Source organism: Gossypium raimondii, chromosome 5 (assembly GCF_025698545.1).
Source record: "Gossypium raimondii isolate GPD5lz chromosome 5, ASM2569854v1, whole genome shotgun sequence".
NCBI classification, from domain to species: domain Eukaryota; kingdom Viridiplantae; phylum Streptophyta; class Magnoliopsida; order Malvales; family Malvaceae; genus Gossypium; species Gossypium raimondii.
Window position 1 is genome coordinate 45,589,256 of NC_068569.1, and position 24,929 is coordinate 45,614,184.

Genomic DNA, 24,929 nt, shown 5'->3' on the forward strand with positions numbered 1-24,929 from the left:
AAAAAAAGGAAAAATGAGAGAAATAAAACTAGAAAATAGTTAAGAAAAATTCTCAATTTTTTAAAAATAAATAATATAGAATTATTTAAAATTATTAGAAATTAAAAAAATATTTAATTTTATTTTTGAAATTACATAAAACAAAAAAAAGAGAGAAAATAAATAAACTGTAAAACAAATTCAGAGTTATCTCCAAAATTTAATAAATCAGAAAAATATATGAAAATTTATATAAAATTTATAAAAATTAACAAAATATTATTTACTTTCTAAAAACATATAAATTTAAAAGTGAGAAAATACAAAATTGTCAAAAAAAATTCAGAAAACCTCAGTTTTTATTTATTTATAAAATCAGAAAAAATTGAAAAGCTTTAAAATATGAACAACCAAAATCAGGAAAAGAAATTGATTTTTTTAATTTTCGCTCTTTTTGAATTTTATGTTTTTTAAATGTTTTAAATTTCTGGAAATTTTATATAACTTTGCATATATTTTTATTAGTTAATTTTTTAGATTATTCTGAATTTTTGACAATTTTTTTGTATTTTATCTTTTTTTGTGTTTTATGTATTTTAAAAAAAATAAAATGAATATTTTTAATTTATGGAAATTTTATATAATTCTATATTTCTTTTCTATTTTATTTTCTTAATTTTTACCTTTTAAATTTATATTAGGAAAATAAAATATGAGTGAGCTGCGTATGCAACTTCTTTTATAACACTGTTAAGAGTTGAGGTAAACTTATAATAGGTTGAAAACTTCTAAGTAGCAAAGTGATACAAAATGTTTTTAAATAATAAAATAATAATTGGGTGGAGCAAATAGTATATTCACAAGTTTATACAGCAATACTATGAAAGTGAGATATTCTGAATTTAATTTATTTTAAAAATATTATATTTAAATAACTATTATTTTATTTTTATCGAGACTATTCTTATAAATTTTCTTTTGGCCACCTAATGATTAATTTATTTGATAAAATGTTAATTTTCTATTATCAAATACCCTTAAAATACTTATAAAATTTATCAAATATTTGGATCCCATATCAAAGTCACGTGTAGGGGCGGGCTGGACGGAACACATGCAGATTCTGCAAAATTTTAAGCAATATTTTGGCGTCCTAGAATATTAAAAGGACATTGATTCCAAAAGGAAATCAAATCAGATCACCCACTGTGAGTGTGAGTGAGGGAATCAGGTAAGGTTTTCCAGAACAAAAATCAAAGCCCAATAACCAAAAAGGGAAAACAATGGCTTTGAATTTCAATCTCATAGCCTCGAAATCTCAGAAACTCCCTTGTTTTGCTCTTCCACCAAAGACCACCCTCAGATCTCCCAAGTTTTCCATGATCTCCACCATTCCTTCTTGCTCCACGTTAGTATTCTTTCTTTCCTTTTTTGGCTGGCGTTCTATTCATTATTGTAATAACTTGATTGTTTTGTCGTTAACTCATGGATCTTGACTTTTTTCATTTCTTTTTCTTTTCCCTTTAATTAAAGCTGATTTTTTATCTGGTTTTAGTTATTTTGTCTCACTAACATGGCTTTCAAGACTTTCTTTTATGATGTCTTACGATATTAGCGTTCTTGATGTGTAATGGCCTCTAATCATTGTTATGATGAGGTTAGAGGTTTTACAAATTATGATATTGTTGTCTTTGAATCCTTGGTGACATGTATGGTGTTTAAGTATGAGAATGAAAATAATCCCAAAATTGGTTTTTTACTGAACGCAGAGAGGTTGGGAATCTGAAAAAGCCTTTCACGCCTCCAAGGGAGGTGCCTGCTCAGATCACCCACTCCATGCCGCCTTACAAGCTTGAGATCTTTAAATCTTTGGAGAGCTGGGCTGAGGACAACATTCTGACTCACCTCAAACCAGTTGAGAAATGTTGGCAACCCGCCGACTTTCTTCCAGATCCTAATTCTGATGGATTTCATGAGCAGGTGAAAGAGCTTAGGGAAAGGGCAAAGGAGATCCCAGATGATTACTTTGTAGTTTTGGTTGGTGATATGATCACTGAGGAAGCCCTTTCAACTTATCAAACAATGCTTAATACCTTGGATGGAACTCGTGATGAGACAGGTGCTAGCCTTACCCCTTGGGCCATTTGGACCAGGGCTTGGACTGCTGAAGAAAACAGGCATGGTGATCTGCTTAATAAGTATCTGTATTTGTCTGGGAGAGTGGACATGAGGCAAATTGAGAAGACAATCCAGTACTTGATTGGATCGGGAATGGTAAGACTAACATACTTGCCATACAATTTAGGAGATTGATTGAGTGATTGACATTTAGTACTTGATTGGATCGGGAATGGTAAGAATAACATACTTGCCATACAGTTTAGGAGATTGATTGAGTGATCGACATTTCATTACTCTATTCACTCACAAAGAAAGGAAAACAGACAAGCATGCAGGAAAATATGTCATATTTTCTTTTTATACATGTTCCAATCTGTCATTGTTAAACTAAACTCTTTTTTCTGTATATCGATAGGATCCTCATACAGAGAATAGTCCTTATCGAGGATTTATATACACTTCGTTCCAAGAAAGGGCGACTTTTATCTCCCATGGGAATACAGGCAGGCTCGCCAAGGAGTATGGGGATATTAACTTGGCTCAAATTTGCGGTAGCATTGCCTCAGATGAGAAGTGCCACGAGACAGCCTATACCAAAATCGTTGAAAAGCTGTTTGAGATTGATCCTGATGAAACAGTTCGGGCATTTGCTGACATGATGAGGAAGAAAATCACCATGCCAGCTGAGTTCATCTATGATGGCCGAGATTACAACCTATTTGACCACTACTCGGCTGTCGCCCAAAGAATCGGGGTTTACACTGCCAAGGACTATGTTGATATAGTAGAGCACCTGGTGGATCGATGGAAGGTAAAGGAGCTAACTGGCCTTTCAGCCGAGGGGCGTAAAGCTCAGGACTATGTGTGTGCACTTTCTTCGAGAATTAGAAGGCTGGAGGAGAGAGCACAAGAAAAGGCCAAGGAAGCACCCTGTATTCCATTCAGTTGGATCTTTGATAGAGAAGTGAAGCTCTAAAGGTCTTGAAATGCACTCGAGGAAACAAACTTGAAGAAGCTGAATTCAACTTGTCTTTGTATTCTGATGAAATGGTGCTGGTCTGTGTAAGAGGAATAGTGCCTGGCTTTAGTAGTTTTAGATGTTTTGTTGTATTAGATGTAGCGTCTGTCTGTCATATCATGTACGAGTAGCATGTGCTGTGTCGTGTAGGTGTTCTTGTAGAAGCAAACATTGTTGGTATCATTGATGATAAAGAAAACATAATACTGCAGCAGCAGTTTGTTTGCAATAAGAAATTGCATCTTAAATTAGGCTTAGTTTTGAATGGCAAAATTTGGTTTACGCCATTATTTATTTAACTTTTTTTATAACCATATCTGTCTTCATGATATTAATCTGTTCAGGTTTGCTCTTTAAATCAGGCTTAGTGAATGGCAAATTTTAAATAGTTACGCTTTGCATTTATTTTATTTTATTTATGTATAATCATAGGTATCTATTTGTTTCTGAGTTTTACAATAATAAAAAAAAAATCTTGTTTGGATTGGAGTGATATTCAAGTAGAACTCTTCATGGGTCGGGTGGACGGCTTGGTTTGGCCTTGGGTTTGGAATTTTTAACCGGCTCGATTTTTTGCTTAATTATATTTTTATAATGAATTTAATTAAAATTTTTATTATTCTTTTACTAGTGAATTGGTATGGTTGGGCTTAATTTGAGTTTGAAAATTTATTTGGAAGCAAGTCTAGGCCCTACCTATGAACACCTTTGCATTTAACTAAGTTAAATCTTTTTGACAATGATGAAACATGCAATGATGACTCTAAGATTCGAATTTCGGTCCAAATGTTTAGGGTAAAATAGTCAAATAACTAATTTAAATGATATTATAAAAATATAGTTAAAATAATGGCTTAATATATCATTTGGTGTTCGAATTCGACACTTTGTCCTACTATGGTACCAATATTTCTTTTGTCTAAAGTGATATTTATATTTGGCAAAAGTTATACATTTTGGTACCCAAGGGTAATAACATTAAAATTTTAATGTTTAATTCAAGTTTTAGAGTTGATTTGATGAAAGTTAGTAACTAATATTATTATATTTGAATTTTCATATTTTGTTAGTAAAACAAATTTAGTGTTAATTGTTCTGGTCCACTAGCTACGATAGTTCTCTTCTCGTATAAGATAGTAAAGTGCTTTGCTCTGTGTTGTGCCATCCACCATGTTAATTGTACCACGACAAAAGTCTTCTTTAATTTCTATCTAAAATGAATCCAACAATTATTTTAACTTCGTATGGAAAACCAATCAATCCTATGCTGAGTGGCCCTTTGCCCCCTATGGTATTTGCAGACCCTACTCATGTCATTACCCATAACAGCTTGCAGATGCTCCTATTGAATCAATCCCCCCTTTTAAAAATATCAAAAATTCGACCCAACGACGTAATTTCTTCCACTCATCATTTCAGGGGGCTTTCTCATCTAGACAATACGACGTCGACGGTTGAGCCAGTATGATTGGATAGAGGATTGCAATTAACATCAGGCACACTTTCTTGCTGAATGTTTATTTTCCCCGATATTAATAGACCTTGCACCTTATATTTCAAGGCTACTGAAATTTTCAATTGTGTGCTTAGGGTTTCTTGAATGATAGTCATAGTTGGGAGTTGTTGAGATATTAGTACATAGCAAAACAATCGATTGGAAAGCAAAACAATCAATTGAAACAACAAAACAATCGATTGTAAAGTGAAAACAATCAATTGAAACAGCAAAACAATCGATTGTAAAGTGAAAACAATCGATTGAAAAGAATCATTTCATGAAAACTCTCTTGATTGCAATAGTGATATTAGTCTGCTATTTAATGCAATAGACGTTAGTTGTAAACAGAAATAGTTGCACTAGCTATTAACAACTCTAACCACCTTAACAGACTTTAACTAATTCTTTGTTGTACATCCCAATTCTATAACATTCCCCTTACTTGGTGACTCTTGTCTTTTGTTACCTTGTAACTTGTCACTCCTGCTGAGAACTCTAAGCTAATTTCTGAACTTAGTGAAGAATCCAACTGACAATGGTTTAGTGAGAATATCAACTTGGTCTTGACTTGGAACATGGCCAACTTGAAATGTTCCTGCAACAATCTTTTCTTTGACAAAGAATAGGTCTAACTCCACATACTTGAACTTTAAATGTAAAATCGAATTTGCTGCAACAACAATAGCTCCTAAACTATCACACCACATCATTGCTTTGCTGTTGACTTTCTCATGTAACTTAAACAGTAAGGATTGTAACCAAATCATTTTTACAATGGCATGAGCCAAGCTCTTATATTCAGCACCAGTCGTCGATCGAGAAACTACATGTTGCTTCCTTGAACTCCATGAAACATGATTACCACCTAGAAACACACAAAACCTTATAGTTGACCTTCGATCATCAACGCCAATTCCCCAATTTGCATCCAAATATCCTTCGAGGGACAATTTTGAAACTGGAGTAAACATCAACCCATGATCCAAGGTATTATGTAAGTATCTCAAAATCTGTTTGACAACTTCAAAATGAAGGTCAAGTGGCTTATGCATGAACTGACATACTTGTTCACTGCAAAGGCGATGTCTGGTCTTGTGATTACAATGTATTGTAACGCTCCAATGATACTTCAATAGACAAAATTATCTTCAACAGGACTGCCAACATGAGCTGATAAGTTACAAGTAGTAACCATTGGAGTAGGAGATCCTTTGGACTTATCCATCAAACACCTTTAGAGCAAGTCAAGTATGTACTTCCTTTGGTTAAGGAAAATTCCATTCAAAGTATAGGTCAATCCAATCCTCAAAAAATCACTCAACCTTCCTAAATCTTTCAAAGGATACCGATAGTCCAACAACTGAATGAACTCATCCACAACTTTTGAATTGTTTCTAGTGACAATAATGTCATCCACATAGACCAACACATAAAGAAGAGTAGACCCACATTGGTGGAAAAAGAGGGAGGCATCTAATTTTGACACAACAAACTTAGCAGCCAACAAATACTCCTTTAGCTTATGAAACCATGCTCGAAGAGCTTGCTTGAGGCCATACAAAGCCTTTTTCAAATTGCACACCAATTGTTAACCATCACAATACTACTCAAATCCTGGTGGTTGTAACATGTAAATTTCCTCAACGAGATCTCCATTTAGAAAAAAATTATTAATGCCAACTTGTCGGAGTGGCCGACCAAAGGTGACAACAAGTGTGAGGACAACCCTGATCGTTGTTGGTTTGACTAAAGACTGAATGTCTTTTGAAAGTCAATCCCGAACTCTTGCAAGTATCTTTTGACCACTAACCATCTTTTATACCTAGCAATAGATCTATCTACATTTCTTTTTCAGCTTAAAAATCCTTTTACACCCAAACTGCTCTTCTATTTTCAGGTAGAAGGACTAAATCCCAAGTTTGATTTTGAAGTAAGGCATTGAACTCATGCTAAGTAGCTTTTGTCTAGGCTTCACTCTTGAAGGCTTTTTTAATGGTCAGTAGTTCTTTCTCAGTCAAACTTATTGAAAATGCTTTTGCCTTGAATATCCCATTCATTGATCTAGTCTTCATGTGATACATAATGGAAGAAACAAATAGAGATGACAGCTTGTTTGCATTAGCATTAATCTGAACATTGCTACCTCTATTATCACTTGGAGCCTCAAGTTGTTCACTTTCACCATGAGAAACATTTGGAGTGTGAGGATGAACTGAAACATTATCGTGACTAGAGCCAATTGAAGAGGAATTATGAGAGGAAGGTAACCTTTCTGAAACCAAAGGACTATTCAAAGATACCTCACAAGAAGCAGATGGATTACAACAACTAGGTCTAGAAGAAACAACCACAAGCACACGAGATTTCCTATGTTATTGAAGTGAAGCTGAGCTCGAAGAAGAGCCTGACTGAGTAGTACAAGCAAAAGAAAATTGAGTATCATTAAAGACTGCATGTCGAGGCACAAAAACTCTTCTATTTTCATCAATACACTTATAGCCTTTATGATGGGAGTTGTATCCAAGAAAAACACACCATGTCGACCTGAACTGTAGCTTATGTTGATTATATGGCCTCAGATAGGGAAAGCAAGCACAACAAAAAATTTTAAAATATGAGTAAGTAGGTTTAACCCTATAAAACTTCTCATACGAAGTTTGGCCTTGTAGCACTCTAGTAGGCAGTCTATTTATCAAACAAACAACATGAACAAACGCATGAGACCAAAATCTCAAGGGCACAGAAGCTTGAGCCAAACGTGTAAGTAGTGGCAAATCCAGGGGGGCTGGAAAGGGACCCGCCCCCCTAAAATGGAAAATTTCTATTTAAGCCTCTTAAAATTTTAAATTTGTAATGGTTAAATTGCACTTTGGCCCCCAAAAATGATAAAAATTTGATTTAATCATTTAAAAATTATAAAAGATACATGCTATTAAAATGGTAAAATTGCATTTTTACTATCGTGAAAATATACAATTTAATTTCGGCCCCTTAAAAAAATTTCTGGTTTCACCCCTGCGTGTATGCCCGATTTTACAAAGTGCCTGTGTTTCCTTTCTGCCACACATTCTATTATGAGGTGTGAGGACAAGTGATATGTTGTTGAATACCATTTTGAGACAACATTCTTATGAATGAGTGATATCTCCTCCCCAGTCACTTTGAAAAATCTTTATGTGACAACCAAACTGCACTTCAACATATCTTTGAAAATGTATGAAACACCCCAAGACTTCTGACTTATTTTTGAGAAAATACAACCAAGTATACCTGCTGTACATATCAGCAAAGGAAATGTAAAATAGAAAACCATCTAATTTTGTTTACGTCAGTCCCCATAAATCTGAGACTACCAGGTCAAAAGGAAAGGAATAAGTTGTTTGAGAGGGAGAAAAGGGCAGCTTATGAGCTTTGCCTAATTGACATGCTAACAAACTTGTGAAAACTTAGTTTTATTGAAAACAATATTATAGTTTTGCAATACTTGAGTAAGAACTTGATTACAAGGATGACCAAGTCATTTATGCCACAAGTAAACAATATTGTTTAACTCAACATTGTACACATGTTTTGAAATAGAAGAGCCACCAGAAACACATGAGTCTCCAATAGAAGTGTGTGTTGTAAGTGAAGTGTCAAACCTGTACAATCCATTAAGCATGTAGCCCACTAGCAAAGTGATCTTTGTCTGTATATCCTTCACAAAATAATGAAAAAGGTAAAACTCAAAATAAACCTTATTGTCCTTTGCAAACTATCCAACTAGCATTAGGTCCTTACAAACATTTGGAACATAAAGAATATTCTTGAGTTGTAAAACCCTAGAACTAACATTTATAGCAGAAGAACCTATATAAGTAATAAGAACATAATCACCATTTCTCATAGACACTTTACTCGTAGTTGTATCTGCTGATGTAGTTATGAAAGTTGATACATCGGTAGTGATATGATTTTTGTTCCTGAGTCTAGATACTAGGCCTGATCATTGCTTGTGTGGGAGTGAACTTGGAGACTGTTGGTTTGAGGCCCTAGTTGAGAAGGTTGTTGTGTGACTGGCATAGTAAAACTACAACAATGCTGCATATTGGAACAATGAGACATTTGGCTAGAACAATGCTAACAATTGAGATGGTGATAGTTGATTGGCATTGAAGACCCCTGATCAACATCAGATACCCTAGAGAAATTTTCATCAAACCTATAGTAGTAGGTTTGCACAACATAACCAACATTGCCACACAACTGACATTGAAGACTAGAACGAGAGAATCGACCTCCATGCCCCCTTCCACGATAAGAGCCTCTATTTCCTCCTCTAGAGCTTTACTTAAAATCCTGATTATAAGTCTTGGAATAGCCATTCAATGATGCCTACTTGGAGTGAACACCACTATCACTTTTCTGCTGACTCACTAAATTAGCTTGCATGGGAACATTAGAAACCAACTCCAATTGTGATGCTTCACAATCAAGAAGCATTCTAGTTAACAAATCTAAAGACATTGGAGTTGCTGATGCAACAACTTGTACAGACTCATATTCAATAGAGAGACCTGCCAAGATAATGTTGACTTATTCTTGATAAAAAATCATGCTACCATTTGTAATTAAACTATCACATGTGTTTTTTTAACTTGAAAAGATATTTTTTATAGTAAGCTGACCCTTCTTCTAAGAGTATAAAGCATGACGTAGACTAGAGATCTTTATGCTCGATTTGGTAGCAAACTTTCTTTCAATGGTCGTCCACACTTCAAAACTAGTATGTGCACTAGTGAAATACACCAAAAATTCATTAGTCACAGTGGATAATAGCCAGGAGACTAAAAGTTTATCTTGCTATTTATGAACTACAAATTCTGAATTCTCAACTAACTAACCCTCATTATTGACTAAGAACTGTGAAGGAGAGTTAACTGTGCCTAAAACATACCCTTCTAGATCATATCCTTCAAGAACAAAAAGAATCTGATGCTCCCATAAGAGAAAGTTATTCTCATCAAGTTTGACAGTATCATGCTTTGGGAATTTTTGAATCTTCTTAGAGGAAAAAGAAGACACCAACCTTAGTTCAGTGTGTACAATCATGTTTGAGGAATGTTGTGGACTTTCTTTTCTTGGAACCACCTCTGGATCTATAAAAACTACAAGAATCTCCAATCGTTGTACAACACCAAATACATTTTGTAGTAAGAAAGCCCAGCTCTTGATACGATGTTAAGATATTAGTAGATAGCGAAATAATTGATTGAAAAACATTACAATCAATTGAAACAACAAAAAAATCGATTGAAAAGAATCATTTCATGAAAACTCTCTTGATTACAACAATGATATTAGTCTGCTATTTAATGCAGTAGACGTTAGTTGTAAACATAAACAATTGCACTAGCTGTTAACAACTCTAACCACCTTAACAGACTTAAACTAATTCCTTGTTATACATTCTATTATACCCAAAGACCAATAATGAGATGATTGTAATCACATGCTTGTTTTACCTTGTTTGTTAATATAAGACATTGACATTATTATTTCATTTTCTTTTTATATGTGTATAAATAAACCGTTAATAAGAATGTCCCGAGAATAATATAATTATTCTTAAAAGGTCTTTAGTCAAGTATTATTGTGGGCTTGGATAATAATATTGCATTGAGACTAATGTGTAGTTGATTGATGACAAAGTGTTATCATTGACATAGGGATGTCAAAATCAATACATGAGTATGTGTTAGAGAGAAACATACTAAATTGACCCACTATAAGTATGTTTCCATAATTATTATGTAATAGTCACAACATTACTCATAGTGATAACTATATATATGATCCTCAGACTTGAGATAGTCATTTTTCCAACATCGTGAGTAGTATATTTTGGTACAGTCAAATGTCTACCGTAATAGGTTGTACTATAAAGACTGATGTTGGATATACCACAATATATGAAGTGCGATATGACTGACCAAGATAGGATTTGTCCCTCCTACATAATGGGAGCAATATCTTAGGGCACCTAATGAAGTGAGACTAGAAATGGATGGTCATGCTCAAAAAAGTTGATCTGAGATATCACACTTATTTGTTTAATGTAGTCTACTTAGAATATCAAGAAATATGAGATTAGACTACACAAGTGTGACTATTCCATGATTTGTGTCCAATCTAGATATAAAGGATAAAAGAATATAGTACATGAAAAATTTATCACAAAAAAGTTATGTCGAATCACAAGTTCTTGTAACTTGGGTAGAAATGGTGCATTTCTAGATACCACTCATTGCTTGTAACTTTAGAAATGTTCTAGTATTACTACTAACGTTACAAGAGCCTACAACATCACACCCTATGGTTAAAGCAAACAGATAAAAACAGAGTTGGTAATGTGTTTAACTGTCACATGAATTAAATTAATTATTAATTTAATTTAATTTGACAGTTAAATATTGAACATATTATATGTACAAACTAGTTGCACCAAAATTATTAATATAAGTAGTTATAATAATTTCAGTCAAATATAAAAATATGGAAATTGATATTCTTTTGGAAAGAATATAATATTTGAAAACTTCCTATATGTTTCTCTAAAAGGAAAAGAAATAATTTCATTTTTTATTATCATGTGATATTAAAAGAAAAGGAAGTGAGTCCCTCTATGTGTAGGTTACTGAAGAAAAGAAAAGAAAATTAGATAAGGTCTAGCAGCCGCTTTTCGAATTCTCTCTAAAAAGTTCAAAGATTTTTGCTCTTCGTTGTTTACTGAATGGGTTATATAGAGGTTGAGACGTTTTTGGTTGCGGCTTGGAATCAACATTGTGAAAGAAATTAGATCCTAAAGGTATATCTTCAACTCATTTTCAACTGATTCGTTCCTCATACATGAATCCATAGTTGATGATCGCCGAACTAATTTTTTCGCTGCGCCACGGGACGTACCGACTATCCTACACATTCCAATTCCATTACAGGTGTTAAGGTCATACCATCTTGGGAATAGTGATTGCATGAGCTCTATGATCATAAAAAACTGTTTGGGTTTCATGAGGTGGCCTTTGGTAAGTAATAGCTGGATTTGGGTTTAGTGGGGATCGTGTTGGTACAACAAGGAGTGGGAATAAGGGGCGAACAATGGAATTTGTAATGTGTACAAGAGGACGATAAGTGCATTATGGAGGGTTTACAACATTAATGGTTGGGTAATTGTGTAACAACCCGTTTTCAGTTAAATTAGAATAGTGCTTTTGGACCACAAATCTTAAATCAAAAAAAATATTTTATTATTATTTTATTTCCTACAGCATGATAGAAGTACCATATAAAAATTTCATTAAGAAATTTTACCGTTTATTTGCTTAATTTGATAAAAAGGACTAAATTGCGTAATGTGTAAAAGTTGAGTTCTAATAGCAAAAGGTATTAAATAGCTATAGAACTTTAAAGTGGAGGTCCTTACATGGTAATTACCCTATTAATGTTGATAGTGGATGAGCATGGCTTGGCATTTGTGTAATTATTAAAGATTATAAAGGTTAATTTTGGAAATTAGTAATTAAAGGTTAATTAAAAGAAAACCAAATGAATATGAAAGCAAGAAACCATTTTTGTTAAAGCTTCATTCGACCATTCCTATTTCTTTCAATTAGGTATGTATTTTTAATCCATTTTTAATTATTTTTATGTTTTCAGGATCATTGTAGCTTAATCTAGCTAGCCCGGGGACCAATTTGTGAAATTGTTACTATTAGGGTTTACCATTGATGAACATGCTTGAGTTTTGAAGTTTTATGATAGAAAATGGATGGTTGTTGTTAGATAAACAACTTTTGTAAAGGAATTTTTGATGAATTTATCAATTAGGGGCTAAATTGAAAAATATGATAAATTCGTGGTAAAATTTTTGAACTTGTGAAATATATTGGCCGCTAATAGTATGTATAAAAATTGGTTTGGCTTGGGTAGGGGTAAAATTGTATGAATTTCATTTTCTGAGCCTAGGGACTAAATTGCAAAGGAATTAAAAGTATAGGGGTAAAATGGTAATTTTGCCAAAAATGTGTTGGACTAAATTGAATTAAATATATATTAAATTGAGTTAAATTTATCTGTATAGATCCAGTCAGACCTCGTACGAATTTAGATCGAGACAAAGAGAAAATCTCGGATTAATCGCCTACTAGAGAACATTTATATGCGTGTGATTTGTATAACTTCCATGTATAAATACCGATTTCATATTCGACGACGTACGACGATTACTGAGTCCCATTTGAACCTAAGGAATTCGTAGGATACAAATGACATGTCATTAGGGATTATCGATTCTCAGTTCGTATGAGCTTACTGATCTATAGCTCGTAAGAGCATACCGATTCATAGCTCGTATGAGCATACATGTACAGGAATTATCGAATTACAGTTTAGCACACTATGTGTGAGCTATCCCAAGTATCCAACGATATTCTAAATTGTTCAATGGGAAATGTTCTGTTACGAGATGATATGAGTTCGATACAAACTATTACAGGTATATACATGAAATACATGGAAATGATATTACATGATATATTGAAACGTGAAATGGTGATACATGTATATGAAACTTGCTTAGTGGTTATGTTCATCCATGTTTATTGGCTATTATATGTGTTTTACATGGCTAACATGTTGGTGAATATGTGCTTAGGCATTTGGCCAAATTGAGTTGCGATATGCTATGTTTACTTACCTTAATTGTGACTAAATGGTAAGTTAAATTCTATGTTATACAAACTTACTAAGCTTAAATGATTACTCGATTTATTTTCCGTGTTTTAGTGAATCAGAACTCGTTTGGAAGCTTGTCGGAGCTATATCACACTATCCATTGGCTCACTCGGTACTTTCGGTTGGTTTAAGTTTGGTTATAATGACATGTATAGGCTATTTGGCTAATGTTGGCCTATATGTTTTGTTGTAATTGTGGCCATATAATTTGGCTTGTGTTTTGGCATATTTTGGTATGTTTATAAGTTGCTTCAATATGGTTGATATGTGGCTTGATTTGTGGTTAAATGATGAACGATGAAATGATGGTCAAGTGTGCATAGGGTATATGTGTCTTGGGTTATGATAAATTTGTGGTAGTTTGATATTTAAGTAGGTATGATTCATATGGTAAATTAATGCAAGTATGCGCACAAGTTGTTTGGATATTTGGTTAAATTGAACATATGGTTGGTTATGTTATGAATTGTCAATTGTGGTGCCTAAGGGCATATTGTTTGTATGATTTTATATCATTTGTTTAAGGTTTGTTTTTGCTTAATTTGGAAGCCTTGTTATGGCTTGTAAGTATGTGCAATTATGGTTGTTGGTAAATGCCAATTTGGGTGAGAAAAATGGCTTGTAAAATAGTCTATTTTTGTCCACACGGGCAGAGACACGGGCGTGTGTCTCAACCGTGTCTGACACATGATTGTGTGTGTCCCCTGTAGCTTTTAAAGGGTTGCAAGTCAGGCTGTTACACGGCCTAGCACATGGTCTGTGTTAGAACGCCGGTACCCCCATGGCGCATCGAAAATTAATAATAATAAAAATAATCTCGGTGATCCAACCCATGGATCCATGTGCGAGGAATGAATTGGGGTGAAATAATGGTTTCGAAATTACCGTAATTTCAATCTGAGTAAACAGCGACGCCTCGGCAATGAGATCTTTGATCTAATATCGAACCAAGCCGCAACCTTTTATGATTCCGACCTCTACATAATCCACCCAATTTGACAATGAACGGAAGAAAATCTCCAAAACTATTTTGGAGAATAATTTGCTTGACGGCTGCTAGACCTCACAAGCAAAAAAATGTTATTTTTAGGGTTTTTAATTGGTATATATATAAAATTTTTATCTGAACATAATAATCATAATTAAAATATAAATAAATATAATAATGTTTTAAACCGAAAATTATAATTACATTAATTATAACAATTATTTCGGTAAACTATATTTATTTAAATTTATATACGAACCAAATTCATATATTAATAGAACTATGTTCTCATTATGTGTACAAAAACCTTGTACATATAATATGTTCGATATTTGATTACCCAATTAAATTAATTCTCATGTGACAACCAAACATAATACCAACTATGTTTTATTCCGTTCATTTCAACCATAGGGCGTGACCCTGTAGGTTCTTGTAACGTTAGCAGTAACACTAGAACGATTCTAATGTTACAAACAATGAGTGGCATTTAGCAATGCATCATTGCTACCTAAGTTATAAGAAATCATGATTTGACATAACCTTTTTGCGATTAACCTTTCATGCATTAATCCTTAAGTCCTTTATCTCTGGATTGGACACAAGTCATGGAATAGTCACACTTTCATAGTCCATCCCATGTTCTTTGATATCTTGAGTAGACTATGATATACAAATAAGTATGACATCTCATATCAACTTATTTGAGCATGGCCATGCATTTCTAGTCTCACTCAATCAAGTGGCCTAAGATATTACTCCCATTATGTAGGAGGGACTTATCTTATATTGATCAACCATTCCTCTACATAGATTGTGGTATATCCAACATTAGCCTTTATAGAACAACAAATTACGGTGAACGTTTGACTGTATCAAAATATACAACTCACGATGTTGGGACAATGATGATCTCAAGTTTGAGGATCATATACATATTAATCACTATGAGTAATGTTGTGACAATTACATAATAATCCAATAAACATACTCATAGCGGGTCAGTCCAATATGTTGTTCTCTAACACACATATTCATGCATTGATTTTGACACTCCATATCAATGACAACTCTTTATCATCAATCAACTACATGTTAGTCTTAATGCATTATTGTTGTCCTAGCCAACAATAATACTTGACTAAGGACCTTTTAAGAATAATCATATTATTCTTAGGACATTATTATAAAACAATATATTTATACACACAGAAAAGAAACTGAAATAATAATGGTAACGCCTTATATTAATAAACATGATAAATCAAGTATGTTATTACAACCATCTCATGATTGATCTTTGGGCATACTCTTACAGTCTGGCACACGGGCATGTGAGGTTACTTCGAAGTGTACATGGCCTAGCATGCGGGCATGTGGCTTGGTCGTATGACCCAAGTCAGTGAGTTACACGGGCACGGACACGGGCTAGGACATGACCGTGTGTCCCCATTTCGAATGCCCACACGGCCTAAGACACGGGCGTGTCTCTTGGCCATGTGACCCTGCAGCTTTGAGTATTTCTGGCCTCGAGGGCTCGTATAAGGGACAGTATGTATGATTTTGATTGGTTTTATTATGAATATTGATATGTTATGAAATGTTTGAATTTTCTTGTAACACCCCTTACCCAAGACTGTTGCCGGAATCAAGCACGAGGCGTTACCTAACTTAACTTACTAATTTGGAGCATAAAAATTTCACCTTTAAAATTAATTCTCTCACGTTCATTCAATATTCCCTTAAAAGGATCCTCGAGACCCTAAAACATGCAATAGAAACGGTTCGAGTCCAAACCAGGAACATTGAAAATTTTCCGATTACTTAAACAAATTAAAATAATTTATTTCACTATTCACAATAAAACTGTCCACCTGCGCAGTAGTCACTAAATTAATTATAACTCGAGTCAAAAAACTCAAAATTTAGATCCATAAATTTCCCCAAAACTAGATTCATATAAATTCTTACCATAAAATTTTTAGAATTTTTGAGTTGGCCAATTAGTATAGTTTATTAGTTAAATTCTCCCCTATTTCACTATTTGACAGTTCTGCCCTCTCATTACTAAAAATTAATTATCTCATTTTATAGACTTTATATGGTGATACCGCTTGTTTCTACTGAAAATAGACTCACTAAGGAATCAAAAAATATAAATTATAACTCCTAATTATTTCTTTACAATTTTAATCATTTTCTAAAGTCGAATAGGGACTTGAAACTATTCGACCTTGTCACACTAAAATTAAAATATCTCATAATATAAAATTCCTTTCCTCCTTTGTTTCTTTCATATGAAAATAGACTTAATAAGATTTAATTATATATCTAATTCACTCTCTAATTCCTCTCCTAATAATTTTTGTGATTTTTAAAAATCACGTCACTATTGTCGTCTAAAAAGCTGTCTCATTGCAAATTTTTACTTTTTTATAATTTCTTTGTATTAACCAACATTTAAACATCCATAATACCAAACTTGTTTTTAATTAGCCATTTCAATAGCAAATTATTAGCCATATCATATAAACACACTCAAAATGACTAAGTCCCTATACATGCCATAACTTTACACATTTCAAGATCACATAATACCGAGATATCTATAGATAGTGTGAGATGAACTTCGACGTCCTTGCGATCCCCGAACTGACTTGACGATACTATAAAAGAAAGAAGGAAAATAAAGAAAGTAAGCATAAAGCTTAGTAAGTTTACAAGTAAATAAACAACAAAATTTGTCACAAATAATTGTATTCATAAATTATAATCAAGTCTCATGATCTTTACTTTCTTCTTTACTTACTCTCTTACTTGCTTACTTACTTGCTTGCTTAAACAACTCATGATTATAACTTACTCCTTCCTTTCTGAAATTTCTTTTCTTAACTGATAACTGAGATACTCTTAATCTTTATAACTCACCTGAGTCTATTTATCATGCTTTTACCTGAACTTTCATGTAACATAGTCTTTTTACTAGCTCGTTGAACCACTTGGAATACTAAGGGTACTTGGATCTCTTATCTGATAATAACATGCCAAAGCCATGTCCTAGACATGGTCTTACATGGGATGTTTCCTGCAGTGCCAATGCTATATCCTAGATATGGTCTTACATGAGATGTTTCCTGCACTGCCAAAGCCATATCCCAGATATAGTCTTTTGCACTGCCAAAGCCATATCCCAGATATAGTCTTACATGAGAGTTCTCATATCGGTGCCCAAGCCATGTCCTAGACATGGTCTTATGGGGGACCTCTCATCTCGGTGCCAACGCCATGTCCCAGACATGGTCTTACATGAGACCTCTCATAATCTCAATGATGCCAATGCCATGTCCCATACATGGTCTTACATGGGATCTCATTCCCCTAATTTCATGACATTTGTATCCAATACATTCCTAATGTTTCAACGGGACTTTTTAACACTGATTCTCTGTCATCTCATTCTTGAGTCAACATTAAATAATTTCATGAAATAATTATATAATTGCTGGAAAATAACAACATTACTAATAATTATTGAAATATTGCATTTATTTACCGTAAACTTACCTCGGTACAAAATACGATCAAATCTAGCAATTTAGTCTTCAATATTTTTCTTTCCCCGGTCTAACTCCAGATTTCATTCTTCTTGATCTATAATAGCAAATTTAACTTATTTAATACTCACATTTATCAAAACAGTCCTTGACTCAAACTTTGGAAAAATTATAATTTTGCCCCTAAACTTTTGCATATTTACACTTTTTCCCCAAAGCTCGGAAATTAAACTTCATCCCTCATTCTTATGTTTTATGAGATGTTGAACATTTTTCCCTTATATGAAAACATCAAATTCCCACTCTAACACTTATGAACATTAGGTATTTTTACCGATTATGTCGTTTTACTCGTTTTCACTTAAAATCGCTTAGCAAAAGTTGTTTAACATAATTTCAAGCTTCATATTCTATCATAAAACATCAAAATAAACACATCTCACCTATAGGTATTTTTCCAAATGTAAACCCTAGGTTAAATTATTGCTAGAATAAGCTAAATCAAGTTATCAGAACTACAAAAACATAAAGAACATTAAAAACGGGCCTTGGAATCACTTACTATGGAGCTTGGAAGCTTGAAAACCCTAAATATGGCTTCCCCCATTGTGAAATTCTACCATAGCTTGAATATGGACAAAAATTGGCTTTTAATTTTGTTTTTTTTTCGTTTTAATAACTAAATGACCAAAATGCCCTTAATGAAAAACTTTGGAAACATGCCTAACCATATCCATTTTATTCCACCAACTTAACCAATGATCTAATTACCATATAAGGACCTCTAATTTAAAATTTCATAACAGTTGAACACCTCTAACATGTAGAACTCAACGTTTGCACTTTTTACAGTTTAGTCCTTTTTACTAAATTGAGTGCCCAAACATCGTACTTTTCGAACGAAATTTTCAAAAAATTATTACGTGAAATCGTAGACCATAAAAATATAATAAAAATAAATTTTCTCACGTCGAATTTGTGGTCCTGAAACCACTGTTTCGACTAGGCCCAAAATCAGGATGTTACATTTTCTATCGGTTTGATTTGTAAACCCTGGTAATCCTCCGTAACCCTGTTCTGGCGATAGATTCAGGTTAGGGGTGTTACATTTATTGGTATCAGAGCTACGGTTTAGTCAATTCTCAGACCAAATGTATCCTGGATGAGTCTAGCTATACATGCCATTATATAACCCGTGATAGTGTGATATCTCCTGACTGTTTTAAAACATGTTTTTATATAACAATGACAGTTTAAAAAACTTGGAGCTAGTTCTTTGTAAGTGTGAAGAGACTAACCTTTTTCTGAATTGGGAAAAATGTCATTTCATGGTCTGTGAAGGCATTGTTCTGCAACATAAAAATTCACAGTAGGGGATTACCGTAGACAAATCAAAGATTGAGGTTATTGAAAAATTTCCACCACCTACTATAGTTAAAGGTATTCGAAGTTTCCTTGGCCATGCAAGATTTTATCGACGATTTATTAAGATTTTTTCAAACATATCCAAACCCTTATGTGCATTGTTAGAGTATAATAGATATTTCAATTTTGATGAGCCTTGTTTTCAAGCATTTAAGGAATTGAAAAAGCAACTGGTAATAACATCGATTGTCATAGGACCGGACTGGGCATTACCTTTTTAACTTATGTGCGATGCCAATGATTTTCGTTGTAGGAGCAGTGCTTGGGCAAATGAAGGATAAAGTGTTTCATGCAATCTACTATGCACACCGAACACTGGCAGATGCACAATTGAACTTGATAATACTAGAAACAACATAGGTTTTCTCCCTACTTATTGGTTAATTTGTACCCATTTAGTTATCTTTAGCACATATTTTAGCATTTTTAGTTCAGTAAATTTCCTTTTATAACTTAGTGGATCTTAGCCTATTTATCCTTAATTTTGTCATGTTTTGGTACCAATGTCGCTGCATGAGTATTTTCAGATTGTGCCCAGAATTGTCGCCGCACCTGACAGTTGTCTGTATAACAACCAACTTGTACGTACAGAGGCAACATGATTCTGATGAAAGGACAATTGTGCTATTTGGATAACTATTAATATTGACGTGAAAAGGAGAGAGAAGGAGGATTATCTTCTTCAAACTATTTGTTGAAGCTTTTCCGTGATGGCGGCTTAAACCTCCTACGAGTGTACTAACGTGAAAAGGATACAGATTAGCTCTTGACGAGGAGCCTTGGGTGTGACAGAAGAGGGAGTTGAGAGATCAAGTTAAGATTTTCTAGGAATAGTACTTTCCATTTGTTTATTTTATATTTCTTTTCTAAAAAATGGTGATTACTTTCTATTTCTTGTCTATACAGAAGTATACATGATTTTTGGGTTAAATGTTATTTTATTCAATCTCTCTTCTACTATTTAATCTTTGGGTTTGAATGCTTTTAACATGGAAGTGTTATCGCAATCACTGACACTGGAAAGTGCAACTACTGTTCAAGTTAACAAGCACGACAATGGAAGTTGCTTGAGGATTAGAGGAATTTAATCCACTTGTTCTTAATAGTGTTCCATTCCCATCATCGGAAGGTGTGGCTAATGTGCATGTTAAAGCCTTAGATTAAATATAGAATTTAAGCTTGGTAAGATATTCATTGCAATTTAAAGCATCGACAATCACCTATCCGTTTATACCTTGTGAGTACTTAGTAATCTATTGAATATTCATGTTGGGGATCCCAGTTTATCATTATCATATTTTATCTTATTATTTTCAAGTTATTGCTTCGACAACTACTCTCACAATTTATCTTGTTTCTATCTATTTATTGCACTGACATTGATAGACAAAAAACAACCATCCTTGTGGGATCGATATCTGACAGACTCATATCTGTCTACTATACTTGCATCAATAATGTACGCTTGCTTATTATTGCTGTGACGTTAAACAGCCGATCAATTTTTGGCATCGTTGCTGGGGATGGCGTTTGTTTGATGTTTATTTTTGTTTGTTTTTATTTCATAATATTTAGTTGTTACTAACTTGTTTTCTTTTTGTCTCTATTTTCACATTTTATTTTAGGAGTTGTATGACCAGAAGCAATTCAGAGTTTATTGCTGATTTTGATCCAGAAATTAAAATAACCATTCGGAGGAGACTTCGAGAACAAAGGAATATGGCTTTTCCAAGAAACTATGAAGTCATACCCCTAATGCAGAACCAAAATGCTAATGACCCACCGTTGCCACAAGATGCTCAAATACAAAATAGTACTATACGAGATTTTGTAGTACCTGTCTTGGATGACTTACAACCAGGAGTTGTTAAGCCAACAATCCCAGCTGGATATTTTTAACTCAAGCCAGTAATGTTTCAAATGTTGAATTCTAATGGGCAATATGCTAGGCTACCACATGACGATGCACGAGAACATCTTAAATCATTTTTATTTATTTGTGCTTCCTTTAGTCAACAAGGCATTCCTGATGACGCTTTGAAGATGCAATTATTTCCTTATTCCTTGTAGGGAAGAGCTCGTACTTGGTTCCTTGGGCTACCTGCCGAATCAATTACTTATTGGAATGCACTAGCAACATAGTTTGTTTTGCGATTTAACCTGCCAACAATGAACGTTCGTCTCTGAAATGATATTACAACTTATCATCAGTTGGGCGATGAGAATCTTCACACCACATGGGAATGTTATAAATCTTTGCTTTGACATTTTCCCATGCACGACATTCAACAGGAAACACCAATTGAGATTCTTTATAATGGGCTGAATTCACAGACGAGGAATCTTGTCATCGCATCAGCCATTGGTCCTCTACTGGATTATAGTTATAATGAAGCTATTGGAATTCTTGAGAGAATTGCTCAGAATGAGTATCGATATCCTATCTCTAGAGCTGCACAAGCAAAAGCTACTCTGAGAGTTATTGAATTGGACGAAGTATCTGCACTTAGTGCTTAAGTTTCTTCTCTTACAAATATGATAAAAATATGCAAGGGACTAGTGACATTGCACCTATACAAGTCGCTCAACAAGTTGATGTTCCTACTTTTTGTTGTGAGATTTGCAGTGACAACCACAACTATGAAGATTGTCCACAACATGCAAGGAATGCCTTTTATGTCAGTAACATCTACAACAATTCTTATGGCACCTCTTATAATAATTCTGCACGTAATTAATAGTCTTGGGGAAATCAGAATGCTGGATAAAATGCTGCGACATTCTGATATGAGAATATATCTATTCAAGGCAATTATAATTTAAGACAAGGGCATTACAATAAAAAACAACAGAACTATAATTAGCACCCTTAGATGCATCCACAACAAAGTTAGAGGCATCCACACCAGAATCAGATGCATCCACAACACTCTTCAATGCCAAATCAAAATGTTCAAGAACATCGACGACATCAGTACACACAAGCTTCTCCTTCTGACCCGTTAACAGCTCTTGAGGCTTTAATGCGGGAACATATGACTCATACAGAAGCTATTGTGCAAGGGAATTCATCTTCTGTTCGGGCGTTGGAGGCACAATTAGGACAACTTGCTTCGAATTTGAATACTCGACCACCGGGTACACTACCCTGTGACACTAAAAATCCCAGTCCGAGAGGGAAAGAACATTGTAAGGCTATCACTATCAAAAGTGGTAAACAAACTGGCAAGCCGACTACAGACTCTACAGGCTTTACTATCCCAGGTTTAATTGGAAATCATTATTTGGGTAAAGCTTTATGCGAGTTGGGAGCTAGCATCAACCTAATGCCACTATACACTTTTAGAAAGTTGGAAATTGGTCACATGAAACCTACTGCAATGACATTGCAACTAGCTGATTGATCCTTGACTCAACCTGAAGGGCAAATCTTTAGCCACCGGATGAACTCTTATTGATGTTTACAAAGGTGAACTGACCATGCAACTTAATGATGAGCACGTTACCTTCAGTGTTTTCAAATCTATTCAATGCAAGAAAAAAGAAGAATACCATACTGTCGATATGCTAGATGATCTAATCGAGGAATAGTTCAATGACCAAAGCATAATACTTTCTGAGGAGTTTGTAGTGACATCTGATGATGAATTCTTAGATAATTGTGACAGCATGGTTGAAGCTAGTAATATTGAACTCAGGCATGGATGGTAGATTGAATCCTTAGACTTAGCCAACAGAACAACTCCAATTTTCAAGCCATCTATCGACGAAGCTCCTACTTTGGAATTGAAACCATTACCTATTCATCTTAAATACGTCTTTCTTGGTGATAAAAATACTCTCCCAGTTATTGTCTCCGCAACACTGGATGTAACTCAAGAAGAGAAATTGATCCATATTCTTAAGCAACATAAACGAGCTATTACTTGGAGTATTGCCGATATTCGAGGCATTAGTCCATCATTTTGAGTGCACAAGATCAAGTTGGAAGATGAAGACAAGCAATCAACTAAGCAACAAAGAAGTTCAAATGAGAAGATGAAGGAAGTTGTTAAGAAAGAAATTATAAAATGGCTTGATGTTGGAATTATTTACCCTATTTCTGATAGCAATTGGGTAAGTCTAGCCAATGGGTTCCCAAAAAGAGTGGCATCATTGTGGTTAGCAATGACAAAGATAGATTAATTCCTACACACATTCCTACGGGATGGCGAGTCTGTATGGATTATCGCAAACTTAATGCTGCCACAAGGAATGACCACTTCCCACTTCCTTTCATTGACCAAATGTTGGACAGGCTTGCTGGAAAAGCCTATTACTGCTTCTTCGAAGACTATTCTAGGTACAACCAAATTGCTATTGTATCGGAGGATCATGAGAAAACAACTTTCACCTGTCCTTTTGGTACTTTTCCTTTACGCCGAATGCCTTTCAATCTTTGCAACACACCAACTACATTTCAAAGGTGCATGATGACAATATTCTTGAACATGATTAAAGATTCTTTAGAGGTTTTTATGGATGATTTTTCAGTCTATTGGAATGATTTTGATCATTGCACTAACAATTTGGATAAAGTATTGCAGCGATGTGAAGACACATATCTTGTTCTAAATTGGGAAAAATTCCATTTCATGGAAATTGAAGGCATTGTGTTAGGCCATCGCATCTCTATTCAAGGCATTGAAGTAGACAAAGATAAAGTGCAAACCATTGAGAAATTACCTTCACAGACAAATGTGAAAGGTATTCGTAGTTTTCTTAGGCATGCGGGGTTTTACCGAAGATTTATTAGAGATTTCTAGAAAATTGCAAAGCCTTTATGCTTATTACTGGAACAAAGTTGAATATTCCTCTTTGGTGATGCATTTCTGTATGCATTCACTCAATTGAAGACGCAGTTAGTAAATGCACCCATTGTCGTTGCCCCAGATTGGTCTCAACCTTGTAAAGTTATGTGCAATGCAAGTGACTTTGTTGAAGGTGCTATTCTAGGACAACACAATGGTTTCACGCCGTCTATTATGCTAGCAAAACTCTTACAAAGGGTCAAATCAATTATACCACTATAGAGAAAGAATTGTTGGCTGTAGTCTTTGCTTTTGACAAGTTTCGTTCTTATCTTGTCAATGCAAAGGTTATTGTATTTACTGATCACTCGGTGTTGAGATATCTATTTACGAAGAAGGATGCAAAACCAAGACTGATATGCTGGATCTTGCTGTTGTATGAATTTGACATCGAGATAAAATATCACAAGGGTTAAGAAAATCAAGTTGCAGACCATCTGCCTTGATTGGAAGTTGGTAGCGAAGATGAAAACATACTTCAAATTGTTGATGCATTCCCAGATGAGAAGTTATTTGCTGTAGATGCAACCCCTTGGTATACGGATTTGCTTAATTATCTAGTATGTAGAAAACTCCCATAGGGTGTCACAGGCCATAAAAAAGAAAGATTTCTTCCTGAAGTAGTGAAGTACCATTGGAATGAGCTGTATTTATTCAGGGTATGCAATGACAACACTATTCGGTGTTGTGTTCCGGAGGTGGAGATGCTTTCAATCATGAAGCA

The 24,929-nt window shown here is 34.3% G+C and overlaps 1 protein-coding gene across 1 annotated transcript; it reads left to right on the forward strand.

The window, feature by feature from the left end:
- The first annotated feature begins 1,068 nt into the window (after nucleotides 1-1,068).
- Nucleotides 1,069-3,375, forward strand: LOC105766211 (stearoyl-[acyl-carrier-protein] 9-desaturase, chloroplastic). The gene is made up of 3 exons (XM_012585585.2): nucleotides 1,069-1,387; nucleotides 1,749-2,253; nucleotides 2,516-3,375. The coding sequence occupies exons 1-3, from the start codon at nucleotides 1,263-1,265 to the stop codon at nucleotides 3,074-3,076; spliced, it is 1,191 nt and encodes a 396-aa protein (XP_012441039.1). The 5' UTR covers nucleotides 1,069-1,262; the 3' UTR covers nucleotides 3,077-3,375.
- Nucleotides 3,376-24,929: the final 21,554 nt, after the last annotated feature.

Bases quoted from the DNA above. Each gene is read 5' to 3' on its own strand.
- LOC105766211 (XM_012585585.2), top strand. From the start codon at position 1,263: ATGGCTTTGAATTTCAATCTCATAGCCTCGAAATCTCAGAAACTCCCT. The intron at 1,388-1,748 runs GTTAGTATTCTT...TACTGAACGCAG, and splicing joins ACCATTCCTTCTTGCTCCAC to AGAGGTTGGGAATCTGAAAA. The intron at 2,254-2,515 runs GTAAGACTAACA...GTATATCGATAG, and splicing joins ACTTGATTGGATCGGGAATG to GATCCTCATACAGAGAATAG.